This window comes from Ochotona curzoniae, unplaced genomic scaffold (assembly GCF_017591425.1).
Source record: "Ochotona curzoniae isolate NIBS_2020 unplaced genomic scaffold, NIBS_Ocur_1.0 contig_2688, whole genome shotgun sequence".
In the NCBI taxonomy this organism is placed as follows: domain Eukaryota; kingdom Metazoa; phylum Chordata; class Mammalia; order Lagomorpha; family Ochotonidae; genus Ochotona; species Ochotona curzoniae.
Window position 1 is genome coordinate 19273957 of NW_024465553.1, and position 21188 is coordinate 19295144.

At 45.7% G+C, this 21188-nt stretch overlaps 1 protein-coding gene across 3 annotated transcripts in view; it reads right to left on the bottom strand.

Annotated features, from left to right (window-relative positions):
* SIPA1L1 (signal induced proliferation associated 1 like 1) overlaps positions 1-21188 on the bottom strand; it is a 291662-nt gene that overhangs the window by 9945 nt on the left and 260529 nt on the right. For 2 of the 3 annotated variants that reach the window (XM_040975356.1, XM_040975355.1), the window contains exons 17-20: positions 19878-20002; positions 16927-17045; positions 13777-14219; positions 273-512 (exon numbers count right to left, since the gene is read on the bottom strand). In XM_040975356.1, the coding sequence (XP_040831290.1) occupies positions 273-512; positions 13777-14219; positions 16927-17045; positions 19878-20002 (927 nt within the window). Of the gene's footprint in view, positions 1-272; positions 513-13776; positions 14220-16926; positions 17046-17461; positions 17522-19877; positions 20003-21188 lie in introns of all 3 variants that reach the window. The other variant, XM_040975354.1, reaches the window with a different exon arrangement.

Below are 21188 nucleotides of genomic sequence, written 5' to 3' on the forward strand. Positions count from 1 at the left end.
TTACTTAGAGAAAAAAAAAATCTATTCTTACAACCAACTAGTGCCTCCCATCCCAGTGGGGCCTCCTCTGCTGCCGGACACCACCTGCACATCCCAGTGGGGCCCCCTCTGCTGCCGGACACCACCTGCACATCCCAGTGGGGCCTCCTCTGCTGCCGGACACCACCTGCACATCCCAGTGGGGCTGCCTCTGCTGCCGGACACCACCTGCAGTTTGCTGGCTTCTGTCATGTTACCAGTGGGCCACCCAACAGGACCACCAGGACCCTTACTTTCTCGTGTCCATAAATCCCACGGAGTTGATGGTCCCTTCCGGTTTTTTCCATCCAATCAGGTACTTGCTGGTGGCCCCCTGGCGGGGGTAGAAGGTCCTAGGACCAGCAGCAGTGGAGGACGATGTGGAGAAGGATGGAGCGAGCTGAGGGGTGGCGGCGGGGTGCAGCTCTTCCTTGGGCGAGCTTCTGGCGCTGGAGAAGACGACGGGGCTGGCTGAGTGCCGCGAGCTCATGGTACTGAGGAGAAGCAGGACAGACAAAATGACCCACAGGGGCAAGCCAGGGTCTGCACGTCAGCTGGGAAAGTGGGGTCTGGGGTCTGGGGTCAGGCTTGTTAACCAACGACACATTTTCATCAAACAGTAATGAGGAAGGCAGACTGGCCTTCCTTGGTTTTCACTATAATTAAACTGTCTGCTCCCAAGGTGACAGTCACTGGGACTTAGTCTGCATTTTAAGTAAGAAACAGTTCTGTCCTCCAAGAGCACTTTATTATTTTTAAAAAAAGGACTTATTTTGAAAGTCAGAGTTACAGAAAGAGATCTTCCACTCACCGATTCAATTCCCAGATGGCACAACAGACTGAAGCAGGATCTAAGAGCTTCACCCTTCAGGGACCCAAGGGCTTGGGCCATTTGCTGCTGCTTTTTCTAGGCCATTAACAGGCAGCCAGCTAGGAAGCAGAGCACCTGGGACATGAACCGGGGCTCAGAGGAGATAGTGGCAGCCCAGGCAGTGTAGCTTTATGCACTATGCTACAACACCAGCCCTCAGGCAATTTCAAATCCTGGACATCATGGGGAGCTGCGCGGCCAGGAGCAGAGATGGCAAGTCGGGAAGGGACAGCTAAGGCTCTGCCATCAGTGTCTGTGCCTGTCCTATCTTGAACTAGGATCATGGCGATGCCAACCTGGGGGGCAGGAGAAGTGGCCCAGGGACACAGCGCTCCCCAGACTCACGTCCAAGGCCAAAGAGGCTATCTTTTCCCCTGGTAATCTTTATTTTCTACTGACTTAAAAGGCAGAGGGCACAGGTGAGAGAGAGCTCCCACTTGCTGGTTCTTACTCTAAAAGCCCCCAGCATCCATGGCTGGGTCAGTGTAGGGTGGCAGGCACTGAATTTATTTGAGCCACAACCGGCTGCTTCCTAGGATGCAAATGAGCAGAAGGCAGAATGGGGAGCAGAGGTGGGACTTGAACTCAGGCTGATGAGATGCAGGCGTCCCCAGGCTCGACCACCAAACGCTCTCCCCTCAAAGGGGCATGCCGAGTTCTCTCGCCCATGGCTTTAATGCTGGAGTTAATACTGGCTTTAAAAAGCTTTCCATTTATCACCATATTCTGAGTGCTGATTAAAGATCAGAAAGTTTAAATCATCAGGACTGAAAGAGTCCCAAATATAGTTTTAAAACTGAACACTGTAGAACTCCAACACAGGGCATGAGTCTACGCTGAATGCAGAGGAAGGGCTCTCTGTGTGGCCTCCCTCCTTTCTCCCTGGAGGGTTAGGGGTTAGGATCAGCTCTGCTTCTAATTCCCACTTCCTGCTACTGCACACTCAGGGAGGCAGCAGATGATGGTGCAGGTCCTTGGGTCTCTGCCACCCTCAGGGGAGCCCTGTGGAATTCCACAGGGAATTCCATGTGTTGGTGCAGCACAGCCCTGACTGTTGCAGGCATTTGGTGAGTTAACCAGGAGAAGGAAGCTCTGTGTATGTGTGTGTGCCTTTCAAATAGTAAAATTAAAAAATAAACACTGAAACAATTACTTCTAGACAGATTACATATTTAAATATGAGCTTCAATTCTGGACAATAACTCAGACAGAGCTGAGCTCTCTTCAGTAGAAACCTAACTAAAAGGACACAGCCTCATTAGAACTTTTTTCAGCAAAAGACATACTAGGAAATTGTATGAAAACATGTAGAACTAGCCCCTAAAAATCAGCAAGACAGACACCCCACTAGAAAAGACTTAAAAAGGAATTTTACAAAAGTAATCTAAAAGACCAATAAATGTGCCTGATATCATTGGTTGCCAGAAAAGTGTAAATTAAAACCACAGTAATGGACTACTGTATGGCCACCAGAATAGCTACAATAAAAAGACCCATAATATGCAGTGCCACAGAGGATGTGGAACTAGACTGCTCACACACTGCTGGCGGGAGTGTCACTTGTTGCAACCACGTTCGCCACCTGATTCACAACCTCTGCTGAAGCTGAACAATGGTACTTGCATAGCCTAGGACATGGCAACTATGTCCCTTGACATTCAAAAGAAATGCATGCACATGTTTAGTAAGGAATGTGCGTAAGGATCTGCATTATTTCCAAACCGGAAACAACTCAAATTCATTAACAGGCACACAAATGAGTTATGGGAATGTTCTAGAATGTAAATCCAATGCAGCAAAGGAAATCATGTTAACAGCCATTTGGGTAGTGAACCAGCAGAAGGAAGCTCTGCCCACTAATACCATGTCCAAACTTAAGTTTGAACTTAAGCAACACGAGCCCATGAGCTTAGACTGTGGACTGTGCTGTGGGGAGGCGTGCGTGATTGGAGAAGGCGTTGGGTGGGTGTTAAGATGTTGGCAGTGTTCTAGTTTTTGATCTGAGCAGTGACTATATGGGCACACTCACTTGGTGAAAATTCCCCCAAGTGTACCCTTAAAGGTATGCATGTTGTCTCTCAATTTAGACCAACTCTCCAAACAGCAAATGACTGCAAAGGGGGCTGAGTCCGTCCTTGGGCCTCTGTCAAGATGGAGGAAAGGAGCAAGGGGTGGGGGGAGACTGGTGGTCCACATTCACGGGGTTTCACTACTTCAGATCCAGGAGAATGACTATCTTTGTTTTTAAAATTAAGGTAAGGAGGCCCCATCTGCCTGACAGATCTCTTTAAATATAAGTCTGGATGTACTCCCAGCCCATTCTGCTTTTTAGCTGGGTCTCAAGATCTGGCCCCAGGACAAGAAGAGCTCTTTCCAAGGGGTAGAGTGAAACATTGGGACCAATGGGAAGAGGCCCTCCCACAGTGTCAGGCCCATCTGGGTGTGGAGTTTATTGACCAAGATTTTCAGAAGCTGGGGTCAGCCCGCAGCGTCAGGCCCAGAGAAGCAGGGTGGCAGGTGGAAAGCTAGGTGAGCTGATCAGACACAGCAGGCCCCTTGCAGCACTTTCCGTGATGGGGCATGGCAGGGGAGCTTTGGTCTCCAGGTTCCCTCCCTGGGAAGGTGGCTGCCTTGGGAGGGAGGTGGTGATCCAGGCAGATCTGTGGCAGAGGGGAGGCTGTGAGGGCTGCATGTACGGGTGGTTCCTGCCCCTGGGGGAGTCAGGAAGAAGGTGTGTGCATGTTTATACAAGCATGGGTGTGTGTGAGCATGTCTGTATGCTAGAACATGTATGTGCGTATACAGAACTCACACCTGAGCCCAGCTATCCAGAGACTCAGAAATAGAGGTGGCTGGGGGTGGAGACAGGGACTACCCTGGCAGGAAGCCTCACCCTGCCCCCACCTGGCTGACCTGCCCACCTTGTATTCAGGAGCACCAGGTGTCCTGAAGGGCAAGGTCATGGGGTAGACACCCCCTCACCAACAGGGACTCGTCCTGGCCCGGTGGGGGAGGACAGGAAGCAGGCAGATTTCAGGAACCCAGGCAACCCAAACCCAGCCCAGTCTCCTTTGCATAGCTTCAGTTTATCCACATTCAGAAAAGGCAGAGAGTTGAGCAGGGTTGGCTCCCTCAAGAAAAGGGAAAACAAACAACAACAACAAAAAAACAAACCTGAGCCCTCCTGTTGTTGCTTGATGCCAAGATCATCTCTGTTACCCTGAATTAAGGAGGAAGATGCTGGCAGGAGAGGTGGCTTCTGGGGGACGGCAGGGCAGGTGTGTCCTGGCCACACCCCTCTGGCCTTCCCATCCACGTCATGCCTGGGTCACCAGCAACAGAAGACACATCCATTGTCCCAGGTCTGGGGGGTGGGGGGACCTGGTGATCCCACCCCACCCCCTGTGCCCTCCCATAAGGCCTCTAGACTTATGTACTCTATGATGGAGAAAAAAAATACCTAATGTTTCCCCACAAAAGACGACAGTATATTTTGTACTTTGCAAAGTGTTCATTAAAATGAAAAAGAGAAAAAGGAAAAAAAAAATTGAGTTAAGGGTACGGGGCTGAAATTCCACAAAACATTATTATAAAAAGGTAGCTAGACTGACTCTAGCACCCTGGGCCTCTCAGACACTAAACGCTTGGTCAAAATCAAAGTAACCTGCCAGAGGAACAGGAAGTAAATTACACAGTATATTCACTTAGCATCACTCCTCTATGTATAAAATTTAATGTACTGGTTATAGCCATAAGGTACTGCACAGAGGGGAACACGGAAGAGGCTTACAAATGTCAAAGCGAAGAGTATTACGCACAGTGCAGTCTCCAGAGTGCTTTCTGTTAGTGTGCATTTAACTGTTACCGTCATTTCCCAGAGAAGTCATCATTAAATGCATGCATTGTGTAATAATCTCTTTCAAGGCCAAGATTTGATATGTCTAAAAATGCCAGAAATGCAACTCACACTAAACATCTGCTGAATGCAACGTTTCTGTTGGCATTTGTCACTACCTAGCACACTGCAGGCTGGGATGCCTTTACTTGATCTGCTTGGGATAGGAGTGGTTTCGGTTTGGGAATGTTTGTGTCTACATAAAGAGGGATCTTAAGGATGGGACTGAAATCTGACCATGAAACTCAGTTGCTTAATTAGGCTTTGCACACACATCCCCAAGGCAATGTTACACACTTATGGGTGCTTGTTTTCTCACAGTACACACTTGTGGGATTCAATGTGGCATTTCAACAATTTCAACATACATATATAAGGCTTAATGACCAGATCAGGGCTCCCTGGCATTATCTACCAGCTCAGTAAGTCCATCACTTCTTTGTGTTGGTATAGTATCCTTTACAATTTTCACACAAAGCAAGTTTCATGATGCAGAATTTCCCACTTGTTGCAACGTATCAGAGATGCCAAGTTTTACATGTTAGAGTACTTTCAGATTTGGGATGGTCACCCTGTGTAAAGCTCATCTTTTCTCTTGCTTATGGTCTGTCTCCCCTATCTGAATGTCAGCCCCGTGAGCACGGAGAATCTTTTTTTGTTTTGTTTTCTTCTCTGTTCCCATGCCCAGAACAGTCTCTGACAACTATAGGCACTCATTGCTTAATCAAAGATTCTGTCAAATGAATGATACATGAGCCACTTATTTTAAATGTAAGGAAGGGTCATGCTCAAAGACAGTGTTTTCTACTCACAGTATTTTTACAACTAGATGTTTTATTTTTATTCCAAGATTAATTATATCTGTGTCTCTGTTTACAAGTGTTTCCTTTAAAGGAAACACTTTAAAGACCACTGCACCTGATGACTGGTTTTGCCAAAGAACACAAAGGCTGGTACTGCTGTATCAGCTCCCAGGTGTGCAGCAGCAGCACACCTTTTGCTGTTCACTAACGGTTTTAATCAAGTCAGCTCTACATAATAATTTATTAGATTCTTGGACAAAGGTACAAGCAAGTGCAAAGGAATGGTTGGTGCATCTTTGTTTTTCCAATGTACACACTGATGGCACAACTTACTGGGGGTGCTTATTGGGAGGGGAGAATATAGCTTGGGGTTCCTGTAGGAGCAGGGAGATCTGGGATAGTCCTTCTAAGTATGCACACCACTGAGAATTGCTTCTTGGATCCAGTAGTATTATTCACACTGCTGTGACCTGCTCAAAACTCAACTTCATGTTTGTCCAGATCATCAAAGTGAAGCCATCGCAGTGGTGCTCTCAAGCCATGGCCCGTGGTCACCTGTAGGGGTCGTGCACATGCAGAGTCCCAGGCTCATTCTGGATGTCTGGGGTCCCACACAAACTTCTGAAGGGCTCTCAAGTTTCCTAGAGCTCAAGTACAACTATGTGTGCATCCCATCTCTCCCCATTCAAAAACGGGTCTACCTCCTTCTTGCTCCATGACTCCGCCCTTGGACCTGTTTTGGAGCTCCTGGAAGCTGACTGTGCTTGGAGGTCTCGGACCCCAAATGCTCCCCTAAGAGGCTCTGAAACAAGTTCCACTGCGATGGATCTAACATGATGCTGACAGCTTCACATATTTTAAGGGCAACTGTGTGGCTGGGCTGTTTCATTACCCTGGGGATTTTGCATTAATTCGATATGCTGCTATCCTGTTTTCCTCAAGGTGATCTCTTTGTAAGAATTATACAGGATGTTAATCAGCTGGTAACGTGGGCGGAAAGGAGAGGCAGATATAAAGCAAGTGACAGATATGGTATCTTAGCTTTTCTCATGGCACAAAAAATATGTTTATCCTTAGAGAATATCAATGGAATAGAATAGAAACCCCTGAAATGAACCGCACATCCATAGCAAGTTAATCTTTCCACAACATAACTGGAAACAACCCAGGGAAAAAGGATAGTCTTTTCAACAAACGCTGCTGAGAAAATTGGATGTGTCTGTAGAACCAAGAAACAAGACTCCTACCTTTCACCTTATAAAAAAAAACTCAGCTCTAAATGGATCCAAGATTTAAACCTACACCCAGGCATCCTTAAATTACTAGAGGAAAACATAAGGAACACTACAAAGACACAGGCGCAGGCCAAAACTTCTTAGAAAAAGACACCCAAAATATAGGTAGTAAAAGCCAAAATACACAAATGGACTCCATCAAACTAAGCAGCGTCTGTATGGCAAGGGAGATAGTCAATAAAGTAAGGTGGCAACCAACAACATGGGAGAAGAATCTTTGCACATTATGTAACCGAGACGGGATTAATAACTGGGATCTATAAAGAGCTCCAGAAACTCAATGGGAGCAAAATGAACAACCCCATCAGGAAATGGGCAAAGGACTTTTGGAAAATTTGAAACTCAAAAGGCTACTAGACACATGAAAAAAAGCTGGGTTGTCCAGCTATTAGGGAAACACAAATAATTAAAATCACAGTGAGGTCCCACATAACTTCAGTGAGAAGTGTATTAACCTGTGTGTATGGTCTCTAAGAAGTTACCTGGGTGTTCTTCGGCTCTCTAGGGAGAGATCACTAAGTTGTCCGGAAGGTTCAACCCTCACAGACTTCCCACGCTCACCTGATGCTCCCAAGAAAGCAGGAACCCCAACATGCTGTGGCCTGGCTACTCTGCGGTCAAGTACATAGAAGGAGTGCCAGATGGCCAGTCTGCAATCAGGACGCTGGTCACCATGGGGCTGTTTTACCCAGCGGGGCTGCACCTGCTGGCTGACTCTACAATGGATGAACTACATGGGATTGGGGAGCCTGAATATCATCCATCAGCATCCTGAGAGCCAGAAAAATGCTTCTCAATTTCTGCACTGCCACCTGCCATGTTAGGTGCCACACTGCCACCAGAACACTTTCTGCCAGTCACTGTCCACATGAGCACCTGTGGCCATCTCTTCTAAGTTGACAAATAAGGATGGTTTTTAGGGCAGGCCTGCTGGGGCAGGCTTCAGGAGCAGCAGCAGTTAGTCTGGTGTCACACAGCTGTGGTAAAATCTGGGCAAAGTCTGTTGCTGGCCTGATCCCAAGGGGAGGGGAGCAGAATGAGTTGGCCATGACTGCGTATACAACAAGCCTTCGGGTGAGGTGCCTGTGGAAGATAACAACTAGGGAAGGCCCCCCGAACCTCTTGCTTGTCTCCAGACTGGGCAGCTCTGTCCTGTACCCAGGCCTGGGTTGTCTGCCAGAAGGGCTTCTGCAGACTCTGTTCTCAAATAATGGGGGGAGAGAAACAAATGAAGTGAGGATGGCTAAGCTGGCAAGTGGGACATTAAGGAAACCGCAGCATGGAGCAACTGTCAGCCATAGGAAGCAGATTCAGGAAGCATAAAGGCACAAAGACGAACGAGCACAGGGACATCAGTGGCCATGTACGTGCAGAAGGGGCCTCACGGTCACAGGATTGCATTAAGTCTGTAATGCTAAGCTACTGAATAAGGAACTAACAAGGTATCTACAAAAATTACCATTTTTAAAAAAAGACTTATTTGAGCAACAGAGTGATATGGAATGCCAGGCACTGGGAACTGGGGCTTAAACCTGCAGCCCACACTGCTGGCACCGTATGAACATTATCCTTTCGTGGCTGAGCAAAGTGCTGTGTTGAAGTATGGTATCTAAAAAGGACAAACAACAAAGCAGGAAGCTTGAGAAGAGAGACTACAGGTTGAAAGAAAATGGGGCAGGTACAGGAGATGGAGGCGAGTCATGCTTGGGACTGGCTGGCTTTGTGTTGTTTCTAAGTGCTGGTTCGTGTATTAGCTGTTCTACTGTCAATCCAACTCCTTGCTAATGGCTTGGCAAAAGCCAAGGAAGATGGCCTGAGTGGTCTCCTACCACCCATGTGGAAGATCCAGGTGAAGTTTTGGCTCCTTTACCTAATTGTTGCATTCATATGGGGAGTGAACCAGTGGTGGACCAGGTATGATTTGATTACAGAAAGAGATAGGCTTGGTGAAGTGGTACCACTGGCTAGAAATCTGCTTTCCTTAAGTTCCACTCTTAACTTGCCTAGAGGGAGAGGGCTACAATAATAGCATTTCTTTTTACTTTTCTAAAATGACCAAGTTAGCAGCAAAGACCCATATTCAACAACTAGGTTAAGGCAACTGAAGCCAACCACATATTTCCATAATCTCAGATGTCCAAAGCCATCTTTGTGTTTAGAAAAGACTCAGTTTGTAATTGTTTATTTGAAGCTGCAGCTAGAGGAATGAAACCAAATGCTGAACAGCAGGAGGATCTGGTACACAGAGAAATTACTCTGAAAGAATAGCTACTCTTCAAGGTGCATTTCCTTTTGTTTTAAAAATAATAATAATAATTTTTAAACCCAACAAAAATACAGTTGCTTAAGTTTTCATCCTGCTAGGATGCTTTAAATGCGAAGGACAGTGGCCCCTCTGCTCCGTCTGAGCTCTCTGGCCCAGTGACCTGCTGGCATCTGGAGAATCCAGGTTCAGTCTAGAAGGTGGATGGATGTCCAAGCTGCTTCCTGGGACTGAGTCCACATATTCGCTCTCTTGACGAGCTGTGCAGGAAGCACCTGGGCTCGGGACAGCTTTATTTTCTCCAAGAAGCATTTACAATTTCAACTTCAGTGTTTCTATTTCTCAGTCCCTGAAGCCATCAAAAGTAAATGCAGTTCTTGATAAAATAGTCACCCACCCTATAAGCTGGAGGAACCAGGCCAGATGGCTTGTGTCAGTTCACCTGGAGTTCTGCTGTGCAGCGTCGGGAAACCACAATCCTGAGTGTCCACAAACACACTAGCACAGAGCAAACACGGACAGCCACAGTGATCCACACCCAAGAGTTAAGGCACGGAGAACCAGGTGTGGCTCTTGTCACTTCAGACGCTGCACTTGCAAATTCTGAGTCTATAGTAGTTCATCTTTACAAAAACGTCATAGAAAGGCAATTAACTATAATTATTCTTTTTTAAAAGAATTTCAGGCAGCGGAGATTTAGAGGGAGGTCTCACAGATCAAAACAACTGAGTAATTTTCTGGGCAAAGCAGCAGGGCCTATTTTTTACACAAAATGATGCCAAGGAGGAAGCAGAGAATGGAGGTTGCACACACCCTCTCACGCACAGAGGTCCTCTGCCGGCCACGCAGCCCAAGCCAACCCTTAGGGTCAATGTTAATGTCCACATAAGAAGTCCTTCCTTTCCTTTCTGTTCAAGAGACACACCTTTTCTGGCTTGAGTGGTGAATTATCATTAGGCCAACCAGCAAAAGCATACTTGTGAATTAGAGCTGTAGTGACCACTGGGGCAGGCATTTTCCAGGGTTAATGCCAGTGTGTCCGCATGCCCCATAAAGGGCAGACACAAATCCTGAGTCCCACTGAGAATTCAAGTAAGCTCTTATCAAGTTCATCCTTGTTATACTTCACAGCTTTTCAACGTGTGTATAAAGGAATGAATCTACTAGAAATCCATGCTGTTCAACGGCTTTGTAGTCTCAGACCTACACCTACACATTAAAGGCACCACAGCTCTAGGGAAACACCAACACATCTGTGCAGGGAGCACAAAAAGGTAGAGGCAGTTTCCAGAAGAGACAGGAGGTGAAAATGTACAGGTCTTCCTGGATCTAGTTCATTTGAACACACCTCGATTCATCAGGCGCAAAACAGGAGTATTAAGAAAAGATTTCCGATTTGTTCATCACAGTCTATCAAGCACCTGCCTATTATCTTTAGAGGAGACACTCTGGGAAAAGGCACTTAGGATGAACAGACTAGGTGAACGATCTTCTTGTAGTCAGCAATGAAAATGCATGTGTGGCCACTAAGGCAGGTGCAGACCAGCCTCATGACTCTGCAGAGACCCAGGGCACAAGAGTAGGGAAGCTGTGAGAAAAGCACACCCATGTGCACAGTAGGGCTACTAGGGGTCTGGTTGCCAGGACAAGTCAGGCCAGTGTCCTACACAAGGGTTGTGTGTGTGTGAGCATGAGGTGGTGGGGCTTCCAGCTTTGTAACATGTGGTCTTAAACCTAGTTCCCATGCCAGGAACATCTGGTCAGCAGGTCGAATGCTAACTGGGAAGGCCTTTGGTTGCCACAAGAGCTGGCATAGTCTACTACAAAATCCAGAACTCTTAGGAAAAAAAAAAAAAGAAATCCATCTGAGAAGAATATATTAAAATGAGAACTATCTCCACCTCTTTTATGCTTAGCACAAATCATTTTCTGAGGGGGTTCATTTTAAGATCTAAACATGCAACAGCCATTGAAAAAAATTAATCTCTAGATTTCCAGTGTCGTGGAAAATGCATAGGTTCCAGAGAACAACCCCTCAGAACAATTAACAGACTGTTTTAATTGTAGAAAGTTATCAGTATGTGTAGCTTCTTTTAATGATGCTCACATATAGCAAGCCTATGTAATTACCAACCCACACTAGTGCAGTTCTCCTGAGTGGCGCACAAAACCTGCACCATCATCCACTGGGAGATTGGAAGACAGAGTGGGTCGGAACGGAGCCCAGCCAGCAGTGTGCCAGGGGACTTAATCACTGTAATTTAGATCTTGTCGCCGAGGCCCAGGTACAAGCTCTTTCAGGCACTGTCAAGCAAACTCCATGTTAATTGCTGTTCCTATCTTCTGAGGACATGAACACCCTAATTTGCTGTGACTTCAGCTTCTCTAGCCATGTGGCAGGTGGTGCTAAGCCCCCTTTTCCTCCAGAAAAGGAAAGCTATTGAAGTTGTGATCAGCCAGCTCATGCCGCCAAGATCAGCACACTGCGGTCACCAAGCTCCTCCATTTGTAGGAGTCGACACCCCAGGGTGACTCAGCCTATCAGTGGGTGGAACGCATTGCCACCTCCCCAAGTCCACATTCTGCTCTTCCCCACCAACTCCGACTTTCAATACAAGTGTCATTTCCAAGTGATGAGTTCCATGATTCTGTGTGGACTGGGTGAAGCAGAAAATGCAGGTAATCCTTTGAGGCTTTCAGGAGGCTCCAGTCAGCACATTTGGACAATCCCAACCCAGATGCCTCCTCTCCAGGGGACTTTGTAGCTGCCCTGAAATGTGTCAGATGGTGAGCTTTTAGCTTTAGGGGCGCAGCTCTTTCCAAACACTACCTCTCAGTGATGCCACAGTAAATTAAGTTCTAGAATTGACTTTCCTGTCCTCAATCAGGGCAAGAGATACATCTTCAGATGCAGTATTATTCTTTTAAAAAGACAGCCTCCTTTCAAAACAGATTGAAGAGCAAAGAGATGGGAGTCCAGCTAACCCTAGGACTACATATACCCTACTCTGCTGAGAAACGTTCTAAGTCAGGGCACAGTCTACACCGTAAGTCACCATTCTATGTCGTGTGATTTCTGTGTGTCTATGACGAGGCATAGGAAGCCTCATTTCCTCTTCCACTCTCAAACACCTTCTTTGTCCTGTCTGAATCCAAAGTTCTGTTTCCCAAACTCTAACGGTCACAGGATGCTAGATATTCAACGGAGTGCACTTTTCCAACTCCATTTTGGAAACAGGCCATGGAGTTTAAAGATCTACCATAATTGTGTCTAAGTTGGCCTTGTAGTAGTGGCAAATAGAAAAAAACCCTGTGAAATGCTTTGTGCCACAGTGCCTGGGACTTTAAAGCGGAAGTTTATCAGTGAGCACATAGACCGGAAATAAATCCAAATTAAGTGGAGGAGGTTCTCATTAAGACTATCTGGGACTGATGGACAGATTATATGCTTGGATTCCCATCTGAAAAGCAAACCTAGATCAGGCTTCTGTGTTTTCCCTTAGGCACGGTAACAAGAAACTTAGAAGACAGCAGAGTTAGAAATGAGTGATAAAAATGAGACTTAAAAGACAGTACCATTTCAGAGTCCGAGGCCCAAAGAGACAGACAGCTGGAATATTTCCTCCCCACAAGGCAGAATCTTGTCATACTTTGGATTTTAGGCTCAAATCCAAAACAGGAATTGAAAAGTAGTATTTATTTTGCCCAGTGGAATGATCTCCAAGGATATAGGGGAAAGCGTATTTTCTAATTTGAAAGGTTGGATGGGATGTATCTAACATAAGCTATGTCTGCTGGGTGTCTCCGGCCCTTAACCCCTCCCTGTCAGGAGCCAGTCACTGAAGAAACAATCTACTGTGCAGGAAAGCGATGCGCTCAGACAGGTTCTGTTCAGCACACACTCGGCACCAAACACCACGTTCTGTTGGTCTTGGAAGAGACTCTCCTTCTAAAATTGTGTTAAAATCTGGGGTAGGTAAATGACCTAGGAGTTAAGCAGCAACTTAAGACACCTGAGACCCAGCCCGAAATGCCTGGGTTTCATCTTCGGCTCTGGCTCCCGACTCCAGCTTCCTGCTAATGCAGACCCTGGTGGGCAGCAGTGAGGGCAGGAGCGACTGGGCTCCTGTCCCCCACATGGGAGAGCTGCATTCCTAGCTCCAGAGGCAGGCCCTGGCCCGGGGCTGTGGTGGGTATTTAAGCAGTGAACCGGCAGACAGAAGGTCTCTCTGCACTGCCCTTATTTTTAAAAATAATAACGAAGTTAGCATCTTTACAAGTATCTTCAAAAGACTACTGCAGTCTATGGTCTCCATTATTAACTGATACCCAAATCACAAAATTTCTCTATATCTACTTTGATATACAATAGGAGAATTAAGAAAAATATGTATTAGCTCCAACCACACAAAGATTGAATCTACACATTGTTGTAACATTTGAAATAAGTAATTAAGATTGTAGGGCTAAAGTATTCTGCTGGCAAACGAAAGGCATTAAGCATATAAAAATAACCATCACTGCTTGAAGAATCACCTCTCTATATACTGAGCGCAGTGAGTGGGAGGGGCCCAGGACACTGGGCGCGGGGCCAGGTTGGCATCCTGGCATGAGCGAGCAAGGACACTTACCTGGTGTGGGAGGCGGCGTCGTTTATGCTGAAAGTGCTGTTCTCCCTGGTCAGAGGGTTGGAGCCAACCTGGCTCTTGCTGTGCATGTCCAGGCTCAGGGAGGATTCTGCTTTCCGGTCCATGCCAGGGCTCTCAGTCTCGAGTGTCCGATCAGCCATGGAGATCACCTCACTGGAGCTGTGCCACAGGGGCGCGACTTTCTCTTTGCCTGGCCCCGAGCGAGGAGATGAGGCGGCAGCTCCCAGGGAGACGCTGCTCCCGTGGCTAGGCCCATAGGAGGTGGTGTCGATGCCGCTGTCCGCAGAGGTGCCTTGCACATAGTTGTAGCTGCTGAGCTCGGATTCTGTTCGGTCCCCGTCATACCACTTCTCATCGCTGTGGGCGCTCGATGCGTTGCTGGAGAGGGTGTTGCTGCTGGAGTGGCTCGAGTAGTGGCTGTCAGACTGTGAAGGAAGCATGACGGGCATCAGGACATGTAGCAAGTTAACAGGAGCAACTGTGTGATGGTGTCTAGTTACACACTCCTGACGGCACCCAAGAGACTGGGATTATTTAAACCAGAATGAAAAGATTGCTACTAGTTATGTCTCAAAATAGAATGGAAATTATACTGGCAAAGGAATTAGAGAGCATGTATGATTCTGAAAGTTCCAATGCTCAGAGTGAATGGAAGGAAGATTGCAAGACTTAGTCCACACATCCACTTAGAGTCAGCTTTCCAAGCAACGCTTGCAGGAAACATTCCTTGGCGGGTACAGGTAACTCAACTGGGGAAAGTCAGAGTAACCTACAGATGACTGCAGGACTGCCAGATGTTCACATGCAAACAAAAATGAAGGGAGATTCCAACTTCGCAGAAAACTAATCTCAAGGATGGACCATCTCAACATGAATAGGTAAGCCTACACAACTTTTAGGATAACAAATGTGTCAATCTCCATGATTTTGGTCGATGCAGTGTTTTTTTTTTCTTTCTTTCTTTAAATAGATGTGCCCTTAAAAGCTTAAGAAATGCAAGGAAAAAATACACAAACTGGACTTCATCAAAATGAACAGCTTTTGTGCTTTAAATAACCCAATTTTAAAATGAGCAGTTTTAAATAGACATTTCTCCAAAGATGTACCCCTACAGATGGCCCACAGCACATGAAGAGGTGCTCGATACCACTAGTGATTAGGATAACGCAATCTGAAACCGCGGCGAGGCACCACTTCACACACACTGGGGAGTGTGGCTTTCCTTAGAAAGGCAGAGAACAATCTGGGTCACCGAGAGGACTGTGGACCTAGGAGGGCCTGCAGTGGTGCATAAAGGTTTTTCAAAAAGTTCATGGAAAGATTCCTGTGACACCAGCAACCCATATGGGTGACAGGTCAAGTTCTAGATGCCCCACTTTCCATCCAGCTCCCTGCCAATGGGCCTGGGAGAGCAGCAGAGGATGGCCCAAGTGCTTGGGACCCTGCACTCCATGTGGGACACCCACAAGAAGCTTCTGGCTTCTGGATTTAGCTTGACACACCCAGGTTTTGCGGCCTTTTGGGGAATGAAGCAGCAGATGCGAGATTTGCCTGTTTGCCTGCCTCTCTCAGCTGTGCCTTTGGAATAAATAAAAAACAATTTCTTAAAAGTTTGTGGAAAAGGAGTTAAGAAGTAATTTTTTTGCTGTAAAAGCTTTTTGAAATACAGTTTTTCATAATAAGCATTTTCCATGATTCATTAAGGCTCCTCATATATTCAAGGGAAAGGAAAACAGGCTCACACAAAAACCTGTTCTGTAAATTTTTGTAAGAGTGAAAAAGTGAAAATACAACAACAACCCCAAATGTTCTGCAACCGGCAAGTGTATAAAAAAAGTAGGGTATACCCACACAATGAAAAATCACTGTCATGAAAAGGGATGGAATACTGATGAATGCGGTAACATGATGAACCTTAAAAACACCATTGGACAAATATTGTATGACTTCTCTCATACGAAATGTGAAGACAGTGAAACAGAAAATGGACTAGTTGTAGTTGTATTTAAGTACTGGACGAGTTAATAACTTGAGGATACAGAACTAGATATTCTGGAATTAGATCATGGCGCTCAAAGCACAGCTCAGTATATTCTTAAACCCATTAAACTCTACCTCTTAAACAGGTGATAATATGGTACTTATAGATCTGCTACACTGGGAATTTTAGGTGCTTATAAAGAACAGTTTATAGAGTTTACCAAGGGGGTAAGATTTTTAACATGTTTGTATAGGATAACATTTTGAACTAGATGGAGACAAGAAGAGACAAGGAAAACAGGTGTGTTGCTCTTGGCGGAGGTGGGAGCTTGCTCTCTACTGGCCAAGGCATGGGGACAGGTCGGGGACAGAGCTGTTTCAGCTTACAGTAAAGTTTCCTTGCCCAGTTACCCTGTTGGTGTGGTTCTAGTTTTTCTCAGTAATCTGTCAAGGGAAGGACTTGTTAGGAAAGGACTTTTTTAGCCCTGGGTTATGCTGTCGAATCAGTAGCCCCTAGGTACTGGGCTATGGGGTATTTTAAGCATGGCAGGGCTGAACGCAGAGGCAGTTAGAGCATAAGGTGCTTGATAGATCTCTATAGAGAAACACAAAGTGAACCAGAAAGTTTCTAGCAGCCACATTTTAAGAAATAAAAAGTGAGTTTTAATATCATATTTTATCTAATAAAATCTGCCCAAATTATTTTTACTGCATAGTACAAAGATAACTAATGGGCCAGAGAAACTCACAGACTGACTTGTAAGCAATAAGAAACTATGTTGCTATGGTAAAAAGATAGCAACGTATGCAGTCATGGATGCGACAGAAGCAACGGAGGCAGCTGTGCGGGAAGGTGACTGTTGTCGCCTTGAGTAATGTTAGTGACTGTGTGATAATACAACCTCTTTCTACCACATCTCCATCCCTTAGGATTGATATTTGAATGAGATGATCTTCCATGCAGATTTGTAAGGGACAAGGGCAGAGCACCAAGAAATGACTCTTCTTGAAGTAACCACAGGACCACAGTAGCCAGCAGCCACCCTCTGCCGGGAGACTTCCTCTTTGGCCACATGATGGAACAGGAGGCTCGTACCATTCACACATCACCAGGAAAGAACACTGCTAGGAGTCTATGTGCAGTTAACTTACATGCCCTTGTTTGTTTGGAGAAAGATGAACCACCGGATCCTGCCGCATTAACCTCCCACTGGGGCTTTCTCGGAACGCTGGCAGGACCTTGGAAACAGCTGGGAGGTGGCACGTGGGCTCTGGAATACAGCACAGAACATTATGATGCAGGTACATTTTGACAAACGAAGATGGCTTGCCACTGCATCTTTCAGTTCATGGCCAGCCAACTCCGGATTTTAGCAGTAAGCTTGTTAGGAATTTATACCATAGACAGCATGTCAGAAACTTGAATGCTGATGGATAAAGCTTGCAGCTGGTGACAACATGTCACATCACACACATTAGCATAGCCAAGTACCACCAAACCAAACGCCATAAACAACGTAGCAAAGTTTGGAATCAACTTTTGGTTTGGGGGAAGTTCAGAGTGTATGCATTAAACTTAGGAAATTCATTCACTGCAAATGTGGCTAACCTGGCTCGGTCTACATTACCTAGACAGGCATGGATGCAATCGCGCATTACTTACCATGACACTTTGGAAATATTTTACCTGTATATTCATGCTGCTCGACAAAAGAACTGAAATCCTGAGGTCCTCTATAACTGTAAGCTAAGCACAACAGAAAAGATACACAGCAACTAGTTTACTTAAAACAATTGCTTCCTTTTGGACTCCAAGCCAGCATTCAAGTGAAAGATAAAGCCATTTGTCCTCTGGGTTTCTGCAGCTCCTACCCCACACGCAGAGGACAAACTAACATACTCCTTCAGTCTGACTCTCAACCACTTTCCACAAGGAGAGAAGCAGCAAAACAGACTGAATGTTCATCTCCACATGGAGTGGTACTGATTTATAACACAGTGATGCGCAAAGCCAGTTGGGCCTGCTCAGCCAATAAGAACCTTCTAAATGTTCTCAGTGAACACAAGCTATCATAGAAGTTGGCTTTTACAATGTGGCTGGGGAAATGTCAGCTCTTCACGCACACAATGTTGTGCAGAGTGATAAAAACATCACATTTTTTTCTTAGATTTTCCCTAAGATAGGGTCCATTAGGAAAGGTGGGTTATTCTTTTTAGAATGCTAGGAAATCAATACTTTAAAATAAAATTTATTTCAAGATTTTGATTTTGAATGGAGCCAAGGTCACCACTTGGTTCTCCTATTCTACGGCAAAAAGGCTTTTTCTCTGGCAGGACTTGGAGCAGAGGTAGGGAATGTACGACCCATGGGTTATACAGGGCCATATATTTGTCATTTGTTTTGTCCTTGTCAGGGTAACTGCAAGCAGCAGTCAAAATTTAATAAGTCAATATCAGGCAGATGTTTAAGTTAATAATTTTGTATGGCTTATGGAATGATATTATAAATATCCACATGGCCCTTGGCAGAAAAAGGGTTTCCCACCTCCTTTACCTCTGCCTTACAGGTGCCATGTTAAAAAAAATCCAGCAGAGAAAGAATACCAAGTCTTTACCTTATTAACACGAACAAATATGCTTTTAAAATTCGTACATATTGATTTTAGAGTCTTCTCTATTAGGAGTGGGATTTCACAGAACTGAAGCAGATGCAAAGAAGAGAGGCCTGGAGGAGGTGTGTGTGTGTGGGAGAGCGGATGAGGGGCTAGGACAGAGCTTCTAATTACCCCCCTTCTCATGCCAGGACACTATCCCATTCCCTGTGCGGCTTCCTGAGTGTGGGGAGGAAGACTGAAAGCGACACGGAGGCCTTGCTAGCTTCTGCCTTTGAAGCGCCTGTCATGCCCAAGAAGAGACCCCCTTTCACCTGTGTCAGTCACATCTCGATGGGGTTAAAAAGCTGTCAATTCTGTCAAGAGCAGAAAAGCAGAGCAGAATATGCTCAGGTTTTCTGGGCTGGGGGAGGGTGGGAAAAGAGCGGGGAATGACAGATGGCTTCAATAACAAGGCACATCTCGCCTGGGAATAAAGGATAGCTGTGGAACCCGAGCCCCACACTTGTCTTCACCAGTTCCTGTCTTACCCGAGTAACTCCTCCCACCCTCCTGTGTTCATACTTAGCACATTTTCTTGCACAAACTCTTGAAAACAGGACAAAACAATGAATTGGCAGAGGAAATGAAAAGAGGGGACTCTGCTTTAAAAGCTCATCTCTTTCAGTCCTGAAGTTTGCATCCTTTCATTCCACACTGATGGTAATGCTACTGGAGATGCTAGAGGAGGAAGCAAGCAAAAAAGCCCGCAACCGTGGAACACTTCTCATGCTCCATGTGATCAGGCGTGTTGGCACCAAATCCCTGGTGCTGCTGTGTAGAAATGTAATCTTGTTTTACATACAACTTTACTGTATCAACTGGTGCCATCATGTCCTCTCAGAACAATAACACGTCTACAGGGAGAGGGGCCATGCACCAGACAGCGAATGAGGACTTGCGAATGCAGACTTTTCCATCCAGCTGTGTTGCCCTGCTAAGACATGTCCTTGGCTGACAGCTTAATAGCAGAGTGGAAAGAATTAAAATGAAGTGCATATAAAGGAGGGAGGGAAATCTGACCAAGCTGTATGTATGACTAAATACTTGCATCTTTTTCTTACTTAACTATACAGCCTTAAAAAAAAAAAAGCAGTATTCAGGCTACGAGTAATCTCTTTAAGGTCCTTACACTAAGAACAACAAAAACAGAAGACCCATGGGAAGAAAAGTAATAGTACAAAAAGTGGTTTGGTGGGCTGGGCTTTTAATCTTAGAGCTGAAACTAATTCTTACGTATTTTCTACTTTTACATTTGAGGTCACTAAACGTTCCCTGACTTTTCTCTCGGGAAGTGCTTGATACTTCTGTGTTAACATAAACTTAGTGACACAGAATTCTAATTCACCTTTCCTCACCAGGGCTGTCTTGGAATGCTTTGGTAATCTCATCAAGAGGTGGTCAGCATTGTCTCACGACAAACACAGCCTGCTTCTTGCAGAGAAGACTTACCAATCTGGTCGACAATGCCGTCCTCACTTCTTTGCCAGCTGGGTGTGGATTTCCCACTGCCACTCATGTCCGACTGGGTGTTCTGCCGGTCGATGGAGGCTGGGGATCTGCGGCTGACACCAAACCTGTGGGGGATGTCCCCAAACAACAGCCTAGTCAGCATCAGGGACTTCATCTGCTGCTGCAAGGCAGCGCTTGGGTGTCATGAACTCAACTCCAGTGACAGCTCCTACTCTGTTTTTCTCACATGTCTGCACCTCGACATGCATCTCTGCCATGTGTGCATGGGTGTGAACATGTATGTACTGTGGTGAGGTTGCAACACAGCTGCCTGTAAGGGTATGCAATACAGGTTGCGGGAATTACAAGTGGAGCTGGAACTTGCATCTAATAATTATGCTTCTGGGATCTGGGCATCCCAAGCAGCACTATAACCACTGCACCGAATGCCTACCCATGAAAGGTGCCTTACTTGGACCTGACACACTCAAGGTAGAACAAGTAAGTGGTGTATGGGAAGGAGCCAATAAAATGCCATTCCAACTCTGGCTCCAATACCACCGAGCCAAATCAATATACTTCTGAGTTGCTTTCTTCATGTGTTAAAAAAAAAATTACAGAGATCTGAGGGAAAAAAAATCCATACAAAGCATACTGCATTTAAAGAACAGGCTATAAGTATAAATAAAATGCTTATCATATCATCTCCCCATTTATTTTCACATAGATTTACATACTCAATCACACAGTTCACTAACTGAAGTTATCTCATTTCCTGACAAATGATGATTAAAAAAGAAAAAACTTTAATTGATGAAGACATTTCGGTAAACACACATATGCAGAAGAAAACGTTAGGGACAGGCTTTTAGCCTGGTGGCTCAGATGTCCACAGCCATAACAGAGTGCCTGGGTTTCATACCCAGCTCTGGCTCTCAAGCCTGGCTTCCTGCTAACACACAGCCTGGGAGGCAGCATGATGGCTCAAGTACTTGGGTTTTGGTCACGCACCAGGAAGATCTGGAAGTTCTTACCTCCGGCCTTGAGCCTCTCCTAGTCATATCCCTTGCAGACATCTGTCAGTCTGTCTGCCCTTCTCGCTATCTGCCTTCCAATCACACAAATCTGAGGGAACAGTAAGAGGCTTCCAGGATGTTTTTATGCCATTTCCTGCCCAAGTAGGGCTTCTATCAGGTCAGAAGAGCATGTATACTCAAACCAAGTCTTTAATTGTATTCTGAATCAGTACTGAATTTTTTAAAAAGCACTTAGAAATGGATTCTAATTTTGCTTTTACTTTTTGGTAGCAAA